This window comes from Heterodontus francisci, chromosome 13, assembly GCF_036365525.1.
Source record: "Heterodontus francisci isolate sHetFra1 chromosome 13, sHetFra1.hap1, whole genome shotgun sequence".
NCBI lineage: Eukaryota > Metazoa > Chordata > Chondrichthyes > Heterodontiformes > Heterodontidae > Heterodontus > Heterodontus francisci.
Window position 1 is genome coordinate 57,282,685 of NC_090383.1, and position 12,585 is coordinate 57,295,269.

The following is a 12,585-nucleotide window of genomic DNA, read 5'->3' on the forward strand; positions in this document are numbered from 1 at the left end:
CGATGAGACTCTGCAGGCACTCTTCAGTGTGAGATGTTAAAGCAGCATCGTCAGCAAAGAGGAGTTCCTTGATGAGGACTTTCCATACTTTGGACTTCGCTCTTAGACGGGCAAGGTTGAACAGCCTGCCCCCTGATCTTGTGTGGAGGGAAATTCCTCCTTCCGAAGACTTGAACGCATGTGAAAGCAGTAGGGAGAAGAAAATCCCAAAAAGTGTGCGTGCGAGAACACAGCTCTGTTTCACGCCACTCAGGATAGGAAAGGGGTCTGATGAGCCACCATGTTGAATTGTGCCTTTCATATTGTCATGGAATGAGGTGATGATACTTAGTAGCTTTGGTGGGCATCCAATCTTTTCTAGTAGTCTGAAGAGACCACGTGTGCTGACGAGGTCAAAGGCTTTGGTGAGATCAATGAAAGCAATGTAGAGGGGCATCTGTTGTTCGCGGCATTTCTCCTGTATCTGACTAAGGGAGAACAGCAGGTCAACGGTCGATCTCTCTGCACGAAAGCCACACTGTGCCTCAGGGTAGACGCGCTCGGCCAGCTTCTGGAGCCTGTTTAGAGCGACTCGAGCAAAGACTTTCCCCACTATGCTGAGCAGGGAGATTTCACGGTAGTTGTTGCAGTCACCGCGGTCACCTTTGTTTTTATAGAGGGTGATGATATTGGCATCGCGCATGTCCTGAGGTACTGCTCCCTTGTCCCAGCACAGGCATAGCAGTTCATGTAGTGCTGAGAGTATAGCAGGCTTGGCACTCTTGATTATTTCAGGGGTAATGCTGTCCTTCCCAGGGGCAGTATTGCAGATATTAATTGTCATTAACTAACTATTTTTAAAAATTAATGTCAGTTGGGGTTTCTGGTTCTGAAAGAGAATACAGCCACTTGAGAGAGCTGAATGTGATTTTTGTAAAGACGAAGGTGAACGAGCTCTAGTAATGTCATTGTTTTAGACGAAGAGCTTCAGTCATGAGGACAATTTCTACTGATAGCTTCCTTCATTCCAAATTTTATTACGTTTGCTGGGATGCAGTTCCACAGACATTGGCAATTCTTTGGCACCTCACTCACCCATGGGCCCTGAAAGTGGGCATTGTCAGGTACCGTGATAGGAATCTCAGATCAAGCATATTATCAACCTGATCTTCATATATGATGTATTCTTCTGCTAGCAGAGGTCACCGGAAATAAATAAGAAATGGGAACCCGAGCCAATTTTCTCCTTTAACCTTCCTTTCTAGCTGGGAGTGGGGGGGAATTTAGTTTTCTTCCATTTTTTATTAAATCTTATGGTTCCATAGTTATGACATAATTTTTTGAGTTTCTTGAAACTTGGAATACTTTGCCTCAACAAAAAGCTCATTGAGGGTCCAAGCAGCAGTTTTAGTATTCCCATTTTCTGCTTCTAGAAAGGGGCCCTTCTTGCCTCTTGATTCGTGAAGTCTTCCAAAATAAGCAAACACATAACCAGTGATTTTGATGTTGTACCTGATTGTACCCAAACTACTGTTCCTGTTGTTTAAATACTATGTAATTGTGACCTTAAGATTATTTAGAACACTGTAATTACAGGACAGTCCAATAAATTTCAGGTCTTTTTACTGCATCACACCAGCTTTTAATTTAGTTATGGTAGGACAGAAAGAGAGAGTAGTGGTGAACAGTTGTTTTTCAGACTTGTGGGGTCGGGGGTGGGGGGGGAGGGTGTGGTGGTGTTGGTGGTGGTGGTGGGAAGTATACAGTGGTGTACCCAGGGGTCCATATTGGGACCTTTGCTCTTTTTGATCTGTATTAATGACCTGAACTGGGGTATAAAGAGCATAATTTAAAAATTTGCGTCTGACACTAAACTTGGAAATGTAGTAAACAGCAAGGAGGGTCGTTGTAGACTTCAGGAGAATGCAGGCAGACTGGTAAAATGGGCAGCTGCATGGCTGATGAATTTTAATGCAGAAAAATGTGAAATTATGCATTTTGGATGGATGAGAAATAGCAATATAAACTAAAGGGTACTATTTTCAAAGGGATGCCCAAACAGATGACCCCGGGGTTCAATTTTGCAAATGTTTGAAGGTGGCGGGTCAAGTTGATTAAAACTGTTAAAGCATATGGAATCCTGAGCTTTATAAAAGAGGTATAGAGTACAAAAGCAAGGAAATTATACTAAATTTTTATCCATCATTTGTTGGGCTTCAGCTGAGCAGACTGTCCAATTCTGGGCACCACACTTTAAAAAGGATGTCCAGGCCTTGGAGAGGGTGCAGAGGAAACTTACTAGAATGGTCTCAGGAATGGGGGACTTCAGTTATGTGGAGAGACTAGAGATGCTGGAATTGCTCTCCTTTGGAGCAGCGAAGGTTAAGGGTAGGTTTAATAGAGGTGCTCAGTAAACCGAGGACACAGATTTAAGATTGCTCGTGGTGGAAGAAGATTCAGCAGTAATGTTCGCAAGGAATTGGATATATACTGAAAGGGAAAAATTTGCAGGGCTATGCGGAAAGAGCAAGGGAGTGGAACTAATTGGATAGTTCTTTCAAAGAACAGGCACAATGGGCCAAATGAGTATTGAGATTTCACTCAATTTCTTTTGAATGCCAATGATGCTGACAGCTATTTCCATTTTACCACTACCGCATTTTTCAATTTGCTTGCTTCACATTCACCACTGATTTAATTTGATGTGTGTTCTTGCACTTCTGAGGAAACAATCACAGTTAGGAGGAATGCCATTGATTAAGAATGGGAAAGGAGAGATCTGGGACTGAATTTTACCAGCCCCTTGATGCTGCAGGTTGTGACGTGGGGGCCAGTAAAATGTTACAGGGAGAAGTCCAGTTCGACCTGTGACGTTGAGAAGGGCCTGCCGCATATTACCAGCGATGGGGGAGACCTTGGTGTGGCCCCCCCCCCCCCCCCCCGCCCTGCCGCCAGGCAGCAGGCCCTTCATCTGCATATTTAAACTGACAGTAATGATATTCCAATGAACTTAACTGCTGTCCCACGCCAATTTTATGGCCTCTGTTTGGCCTTCCCGTGCCTTCGGAACTCCCCATGGAGTTCCGAGGAGAGGACCTGGTGGGCAGGGGGGAAGTAATTAAAAAAAAAAAAATTTCAGGGTGGGAGGAGTGGGTAAATCAGTTTTTATTGGATGTTGGGATCGTGGGAAGGGGTTGTAGGCCAAGTGTTGTAAGTTTAGGGGGTAAGGTTTGGGTAGGCAAAAGGAATATGTTGGTCATTTCGGGCATTGAAATGACCATTGGGGGATTGGGGAAGGGCCATCTACATATTTCTTATTGTTTAATAAAAATTTAATACTGCTGCCCATTTAAAATTTTTTAAAGTAACTTAAAAATGGCGCCTGTGTGGTGGCGCTGGATGCCATTGCTGGGGATGCGGAAGCCGCCCCTACTTGTCATCGGAGGCGGGGGCTCCGCCCCCACGTGAAATATCGCAGGGGCTCTGCATCAGCCATTGAATGCATGCATCCCGCCGAGGTCAAAGGGGCTAGGTGTGTGATGCTCAGAATTTTTAAAAAGCATTTCTTTTGCAGTTATTCCTATTAGAGTATATTGTAGCCAAATTTACTGAAGATAGCAAGATAGGTGGAAAAGCAAGTTGTAAGGAAGACAGTCTGCAAAGGGATATAGATAGGTTAAGTGAGTGGGCAAAAAATTGGTGGATGGAATATAATGTGGGAAAATGCAAGATTATCTGCTTTGGTAGGAAGAAAAGAAAAACAATATTTTTAAATGGAGAGAAACTACAGAATGTTGCAGTAGAGAGGGATCTGGGTCTTCGTACATGAAACACAAAGTTAGCTTGTAGGTACAGAAAGTAATTCGGAAGACAAGTGGAATGTTGGCCTTCATTGCAAGGGGGTGGAGTATAAAAATAGGGAAGTCTTGCTACAACTGTACAGGGCGTTGGTGTGACCACATCCAGAGTACTGCATACAATTTTGGTCTCCTTATTTAAGGAGGGATATACTTGCATTGGATGCAGTTCAAAGAAGGTTCACTACCTTGATTCCTGTGGTGAAGGGGTTGTCTTAAGAGGAAAAGATAAGCAGGTTGGACCTATTCTCATTGGAGTTTAAAAGCATGAGAGGTGATCTTATTGCAACATAAGATTCTGAGGGGCTTGACAAGGTAGATGCTGAGAGGATGTTTACCTTGTAGGGGAATCTAGAACTAGGAGGCATAGTTTCAGAATAAGGCGTTGGCCATTTAAGATTGAGTTGAGGAATTTCTTCTCTGAAAGAGTCATGAATCTTTGGAATTCTATACCCCAGAGAGCTGTGGAGGCTGAGTCATTGAATATATTCAAGGCTAGGTTGACAGATTCTTGAACTTTAAGGGAGTCCTGGTTTATGGGGAGCAGGTGAGAAAATGGAGTTGAAGTCAAGATCAGATCAGCTATGATCTTGTTGAATGCTGGAGCAGGCTCGAGGGTCCGTATAGCCTACTCTTTCTCCTATTTCTTATGTATTATGGTAAGCTGAAATTCTATACATGCTTTCCATTTGCGGTTGTTTTTGTGTTAATTGGATTAGCATTAGAGGTAGAGACCTATGAACATGTTGCCACCTGCGTTTGCTGTCTGGGAATGTGGAAGAAGAAAAATGGAGCAAGTGGAAGTTTCTTTTTCAACAGAATTGTTTCAGTATTAAAGCTCTTGTATATTTTTTCAACTCACATGAAATTATTTTATGTGAGCGGTGAAATCACTAACCGTTCTAGAAGCACTGGTGTTATAATTCTATAACAGCTGGAATTTAATGAGAATTAGTACTTACCGTTATGTAGATAGGAAAAAAACTGTTCCTTTCTTTCAATACAGCTATGTGGAATGGATCAACTCTGGGGCATTGCATTAAGGGCTCAAACAGCTGATGTCAGTCGAGCAGCTATCCAGTACATCAATTCCTATTATATTAATGGCAAGTAACTTGCTTTTATTTTCCAGTCTTAATTTTAGAACTGATTCTGAACCAAGAAATGTAGATTTAAAAAAAAAAGAATTTGCTAGGCATTTACAAAACTTGAAAACTTCAAACGTTGGTTCTTTATTGGCGTGGTTAGAGAAAAGAGTAGACTGCAATGAAAATGTCATGTCACTTGTAAGAACTATTAATTTTGCTTTATTATCTATTTATATGTCTATAATAAATATCTTGTGTTCCTGTCTATTTAACTTCCTGTTACTTTTTTGTTGTAGTTTTTAACCAATCCTTTATGATATATTATGATGCATTATAATCTAGCATGCCTATGTAAACTTTCACTCTGCATAATTTCTTATTGAATTACAACAATTCTGTCAAAGATTTGATTTTTTTTATCTGCCATCCTTTTGCCCCATGACTGATCTAATATCCAAATTGTATTCAACCAAAATAAATTACATATTTCATAACCATGTGATTAAATTTAACCATTTACTTATCGTTCACCTTCATTAAAGTTTTTACTGGCCTCAACTTGTTCCGATAGCCTGGCTTGGAATTAATATCTTTGCCCAGAGCTGTGAGCTGAATTTAATTTGTGCAATTTAAGCACATGGTGTGTACCGAATTTTTAAAGATGGGTCAGTACCGTGAAGTCAGCGAAACAATGGAATTTTTTTTCCTTGGCTTCTAACAACATTATTTATAGAAAAGCTTGAGGACCGATTTCAAAAACTTCAAAGTGAAATTCAGTTTAAAAAAAAAAGACTGCATGTGTCGGGGGGTGCGGGGGGGAATGACAATTCTAATTCCCCACTTTATGTAGCCTTTCTTTTGTATTGGGAGAGGCGTACATTGGAATAGGAGAAATAAGGGTGGGGTGGCAATGAACATGTGTGTTTCTTTCTTTATAATGTTCAATTTTCAAAAACACCAAAGAATTTTGAAGACAGCAAATTACCTCACTTATGTTTTGTTGACCATTAGGAAAAGGTCAGCATTAATTCTGTATGCCCATGAAATAAATTATAATTTCTAATGCCATAAGATAGGGAAAGACTGAGACAGGCAGTCGAATGATGTCTTTTTCTCATTCTAATTTCATTTTTTTTCAAACAATCAAATTTTACAAGCAAGCAAACCCTCGGAAATTGATAAATAAGGTAGGATGGGACAGGAGGAAAGAATCTGGTTGGAGGTGGGGAAAGGGTGTGTCGAAAATCCTTCCCATCTGCCCTTGGAGCAACTGAGGGTGGAGAGATTGAATGGAGATCTAAGGGCAGGCAAGTGATGGTGGAGATTGAGGATAAAAGTTTTGAGTAGGTACTTCAAAGGAGAAGAGTTAAAGGTCGCAATAGAAATGTGTATGTGTGTGGGGTACTGGAAAATGAAGGGATAGAGAACAGCATGGGAGTGATGGCATAGCTCTAAAGGCTATATTTCCTGGAAACCCCACCTTAAAAGCAGCCTGTAGCCGTTGCTGGCTCGCTTCCCCGTCACACCATGCCAGACCATCCACCACCACCTAAATGAAAGGGGAGAGCAGTAGCACAAGCCCAGAAAGAGAAATATTTAAGGGAGATGAGGAGAAAAGGAGAGTTTAAAACAATGGGCCCGATTTTAACTCTGCAAGTTGGGTGGGTTTTGAATGAGTTAAGATCTCTGCCAGTGACACAAAGGCAGATAAGAGAGAGATCGTATTCAAGTTACTCTGAAACGTCACCAGAGATCAACTGGTAATATATCAAAAACCTTGTGACTGCACTTCCTATGTATGACCCCTTTCTTTCAGTTGCCATGTTTTTGTCATCTATGTAAAATTTTCCATTATAAATTCCAATGCCCACGTAAATTTACATAGGCAGTTTTATTACTAGTCACACTAATTAAAACTCTGTTGCCAATGGTGACACTGTAGCACCTCAGTTTTGCACCTCCCAGCTCCTCAACCTGCAGACCAGAGAAACTCCTATGCCCCAACCAACTTTACTCCTGTTTCCTAAATTGCTGAAAGTTTTGCTATTATCTGTAACAAAGGATTATATAAAAATAAGATCTGAATAAATGAGTTTACAATGGGAACTGAATTGTATCTGGTGAATCTGTTTTTTATTTTAAAACACCAATGTTGCAGGTAAAACTGGCTTGGAGAAGGAGCAAGAATTTATCAGTAAATGTATGGAGAGCCTTATGATGGCATCAGAAAATCTTGATAAAGAACCTCAGTCCAGTCTTACTATCATTGAAAGGGGACTCTTAATGCTAAAAACACACTTGGAAGCATTTAGAAGGAGGTAAATAAGTATTTTTATTTAAAAAAAAATCATTTTGTTAAGGGCCATGTATGCTGTCTATGCTATTTATCTTTAATGTAATTCAAACTATTTATACATTTCATCGGACAGTAACTATCATACTTAGCTCTTATGCTTTCTCAATACAAACTAAACAAGAGAGAGAGCCTTCTTTTAGATTGGTTTGAGATGCACCATTGGTTTACTCCTATTCGGTGTCATCACTTTCTAGATTCTTTGGCTTAATTCAGGTCTGTTTACAATGGGGAAAATAGACATTAACATACTCGATTTTCAATTAGACACTCTGTAGCAAATACTCAGATCAATCACTCTTTAGCCTTTTCACACATTTGTAAAATTGTTTTATTTTTGCTTCATATATTTGTTTGCTGGGAGTCTGTTTATGCATTGCCTCACAGTGTGGTGGGACATAGGATTGTTCAACCCCCTGTTCTTGCCCCATAGATTATATGACCATGTTTTTGAGTAGGGGTGGTTATCGTAGCTGGGCAGGATTTGTCTTTACACAGTGTCCCCACATTACTCACTAGATTTCACTATACATCAAATCAGACTGGAAATCTTGGCTGTTTTCTTTTCACCTCTGTAACTTAAGGCACTAACATTAATTACAGTATCCCAGGATGCCATAGCAATTACCTCAAATTTGTGTTTTTCTGTGGTGTATACATGCTGAGGCTTGGAGGCCTATTAAAACTATCAGCCGATAAATTTTACCACATATTATATGGACTTGGACAATAGGGACATTAGTCTTGTAACATCCTGTTAGTTTGCCAACAGACAGCTAGAAGATGTTTTTTTAAAACACGTAATAGACAGAAAATTTGGAACTGTAAATTTCATTGCGAGTCGAATGCTTTATTTATTTAGTTGGTGGTTGACCTTTTTGACACATTCCTTAATACAGTTACAGACCAATCCTATTTAGCTTGGTAATTAAAATTAACACAAGTGCTAGTTTTTTGTTCTGAAGAAACAAATAGGCTAAAGGAAAATTGTTATCCAATATTTTTAACATGTTTTTAACTATGATGCTAGTTGTTAGAAATTTTGACTTTGGTTTGCATTGTTCCCTTAGGTTTGCATACCATTTACGGCAATGGCAAATCGAGGGTACAGGTATTAGCAGTCACTTAAAAGCCCTTAGTGATAAGCAGTCTTTACCGTTACGAATCGTTTGTCAACCAGCTGGACTGCCTGATAAGGTAATTAAAATTGTGAAATGCTGCCAAGAATAGTTTCTTTCTCTCTCCTCATTTTTTACAATACTGCAGTAAATGTGCATTTCTTATGAAATTGTAAGTGTTCCATAGTAAAATTGACGACGTAAATTTCAGAATTAATTCTTAACAGTAAAGAAAAGCTTCAAATGATGGAAATGGGAATCAAGTCAGCCAGCATCTGTTAAGGGAAAAGACACAATGCGATTTTGTTCTTAACTCTAAATACAAACTAAACTGGCAAGGTGCTAGGTTATTGAAAAACTGTCAACTAAATTCCAGTCTCAAACTTCTTTGTATATAGCAAAAACTCAAACTTTGTTGCAACTTTGTAGTGATTAATTACAAGCTTCAATAAATTATGGTCTTAGTCTTGACAACTCAGAGTTCCAAGCTGACTTCAAAATTAAATCATCTCCACTTTCTAAATTAGTATGACAGAATTGGTTTGTATGGGGAGACAGAGGAGGAAGAATATACAATTTCCTTTTCATATTCGATGTAGCCTTCCTGATTCTGTGTATCAGTGTATTGAATGTAGCTTCTGTTTGTCCATTTTTCATTGACCTGTATTTGGAGCTCCTATACTTTGGGTGTGTTTCTTGATTTTGTTACATGAATTCAGCCTTTGGTGCTTTTTTATCCTTTAGAAAACTGAAGTATGATTGTAGCACAGTGCTTTGTACAGAGCAGGGGATGGGTCACAACTACTTAAATAGTTTCCATGTTGAGCCATATTTTTCAAAAGGTAGTGTCCCAGTGGTTTATATCCAGTTTGGGATATCAGATTTCCATTGAGGTGGAACTTCATTCAAAGAATGAGGAAGACTGCCTAAAAGGCAGGTTGCCTTTCTTCATATTTGGATTGTTGGTCTCCATGCGTAAAATTTTCTTCTTCCCTCTAGCTATAGCTTTTGCACAATCTGATTTGCTTGGATTTGTATAGTTAACAAATATTTGCATTTGTTCTATAAAGGGAAATATTTCTGATAACGTTTAGAAGTATTGCTGAAAAAGAGACATGCTGTCGAAGCTTTTTGTCTTGCACTTATCAGGACAGATGCAAGAATGCCAAATTTCAAAGGGAGCAACAATTTATCCTGCATGAGAAAAGGGTGCTGATTGGCTCAACCAGAGTTGACTTGCCAACCATTGTCATGGAGTATGCACCAGGGAGCTATTGTTACCCAAGCTTTATTTAATTCAAAAAAGGCACACCACCTGGACATGTTCCTTTTGCCTGCAGAGGACAGGTTCCTGTGTATGAACATATGTAGCTTCTAGCAACCGTAAGAGAGCCACATGGCAAACCCGACTGATCTTAAATTGGTTATTAGTGTAATTCTTGGCGCGCTCAGGATTGTTCAGTAAGTGCTGTCCAATCGCGGAATCACATCTAATGTTAGATATTGTGTTCTGAGTTTTGCAAGTATGGGCTGGTTGAGTATTCTGCCTATTGCACACAGCCAAAGGGATGTGCTGTTTCATACAATCCGCCAGTTGTTGGGACGTACGGCCTACATACCTGGCATTGCACTGGAATTCATATACCACATTACTCATTTGTGTGGTAGGTAGAACATCTTTTTGGCTTGACAGCAGCATCCTGTTGGTGGAAAATACCACTTGTGTTGCTACTGCATAGTAGCAGTGTGAAACGGCTAGCCTCGCCTGTTGCTCAAATTTTTGAGATACCTTGCCCTTCCAGGTAAAAGGAACATGTCCAGGCATTGTGACTTTTTTGAATTAAACAAAGCGGGGGCAGTGCCAATAGTTCCCTGGTGCGTTCTGCATGGCAACTCCTCGACCAGTCAGCACCCTTTTCTCGTGCAGTATAAATTGTTCCTTTTGACATTTGGCACTCTTGCAACTGTCCTGATTAGTGCAAGATAAAAAGTTTCAACAGCATGCCTGTTTTGTTTAGCAATATTCAAGTTCTGTATACCAAGCGACTATTTAGAAGTTTGTTAATAACCTCTTGAACAGCAATTTTTTTTTGATTTGTGATGTTTGGTAGTCTTTCAAAACCATCAATATGCATTGCTGATTATGATATCAAATTCTTACTCATAGTTTTGTTTTCTTGACTGAACAGTGAATACTTTGTGCCATTGGTATCTTGATAGACAGTGGACAGCATCTGTTGGTGATATCGACCATTATGAGTAGATGCAGCCTTGGCGATGGTCAGTTGCTCACAGGCATGGGTCATCAACCATTCTTATGAACTGATCCTGTCCCTCTCAGAAGCAGCATCTAATTAGACTTTTAGCAATAAATTTGCACCGAACACATTGACAGAAAATTGCAATACTGGATCCAGTGTTCATTTATTGTTTGGAATAACTGACAGCATTGAAGGGGCACTCATCTAAGTTATAGTTATGTTAGCACAATCTCTTTCTTTGATTTAATTATTGCTTTATTTACTTCAAAGGTTTCTTAGTCATGATTGTACAATTATTGTTTGAATCTGTTTTTTAAAAAAAAAATTTAACTTTTTGGTTTTAGATGCCAGCTTTGATTCAATTTTAATACATACTCCTTTTGAAAGTGCATTAAACCAAAAGGGTTGTGTGGATTCAGATTGATTTATTTGTACCCGCACTTGACAATATCCTATTATCAAATAGGATGATACAATTAATTGTATGTAAAATGTTTAATATCTGGAAATAAGTGCAGTACTGGATTGCTTTAGAAATTAAATATCCCAAATCTTTATTAACTGAAGTGTATCTTCGCTGCTTTTTACTCTGCAGATGACCATTGAAATGTATCCCAGTGACCAAGTTGCAGACTTACGGGCTGAAGTTACCCACTGGTACGAGAATCTACAGAAGGAACAAATGAGTCAGCAAGCTCAGCTCCAAGAATTTGGCCAAAGCAGCCGGCAGGGAGATTTTCCTGGTAAGTCAATGGATGAAATGTATGTGTATTTTTTTATATATGTAATATATATGTATTTAATTATAATGCTGATCAGGCTTAATATACTACTGTCACCACTTGCTGTAGTGTAGTTGTTTCCTCTGGGCTCCAGTTCTGATCTGGCAGCTCACTCTCATTCCTCCTGGGGGCCTCTAACTCCCTTCTGCCTGCTTACTTAACTTTACCACCTTTTCTCCTTGCCCAGTCTCCCTGCCATGCCTTCCTCCTCTCCCCTCTTTCCACCTCCCCTGCCCCCCCAACCCCCCGCAGCTTTTATCCTGCACATGTTCTCTGGATTGCTTTCTTAATCTCTAGATGCCTTGCTGTTTCCATCCTTGCTAGCAAAAGCCCAGCTGTATCTTCAGCTCCTCCTCCTGTTCTTTTCATTATTGTCTTTTTCATTCCTGCTTGGCTTCCATGGTTTTTTTCCTTCTGCTCTATAAAGCACTCTAAATCATTCTCTGTATAACTTGAAGCACGGTAGGCATGTAATTGGTAGTGTACAGTTTACATCCAACAATTCAAGCGCTAAAATAGAAAACTTAAATATGTGCTAAAGTGAATTTTTTCAGGAGCGGAGTTTTTTTTGTTCTAATTATATGTATGGGTTCCCAAATACATACATATGAATTAGGAACAGGAGTAGGCCACTCAGTCCTTCGAGCCTGCTCCACCATTCAATAAGTTCATGGCTGAACTGATTACTCCACATTTCCACCTACCCCTGATAATCTTCCACCCCTTGCTTATCAAGAATCTAGCTACCTCTGCCTTAAAAATATTCAAATACTCTGCTTCCACTGTCTTTTGAGGAAGAGAATGCCAAAGACTCACGACCCTCAGAGAAATAAATGTCTCCTCATCTCTGTCTTAAATGGGCCACCCCTTATTTGTAAACAAATGGTGTACACATTCTTTCAGTGGAATTTTGGTCAGCACTCCTTGCATTTCGGGTTTGACAATATTGTTAATCTTTAGGGTTCCATAACTTAATGAAAGCATTGCTGCATTTTAGAGATCCTATCTAAAGAAAGTGCCTTTTTTCCCCATTTGGGGACAAAAATGAGATTGGTCTGTATTTGAGTATCTTTCAGCTGTAGCCATTTGATGGTAGTTAATGCATTGATTTTGGTTGGAAAAAATCATACAAGAGCAAAGGTGATGA

General features: G+C 39.6%; 1 protein-coding gene across 6 annotated transcripts in view; it reads left to right on the forward strand.

Moving 5' to 3' along the window:
- usp34 (ubiquitin specific peptidase 34) overlaps positions 1-12,585 on the forward strand; it is a 405,374-nt gene that overhangs the window by 107,740 nt on the left and 285,049 nt on the right. For all 6 annotated transcript variants that reach the window (XM_068044870.1, XM_068044865.1, XM_068044869.1 and 3 more), the window contains exons 23-26: positions 4,843-4,942; positions 7,083-7,242; positions 8,348-8,474; positions 11,252-11,399. In XM_068044870.1, coding sequence (XP_067900971.1) covers positions 4,843-4,942; positions 7,083-7,242; positions 8,348-8,474; positions 11,252-11,399 — 535 coding nt within the window. The remainder of the gene's footprint in view (positions 1-4,842; positions 4,943-7,082; positions 7,243-8,347; positions 8,475-11,251; positions 11,400-12,585) is intronic.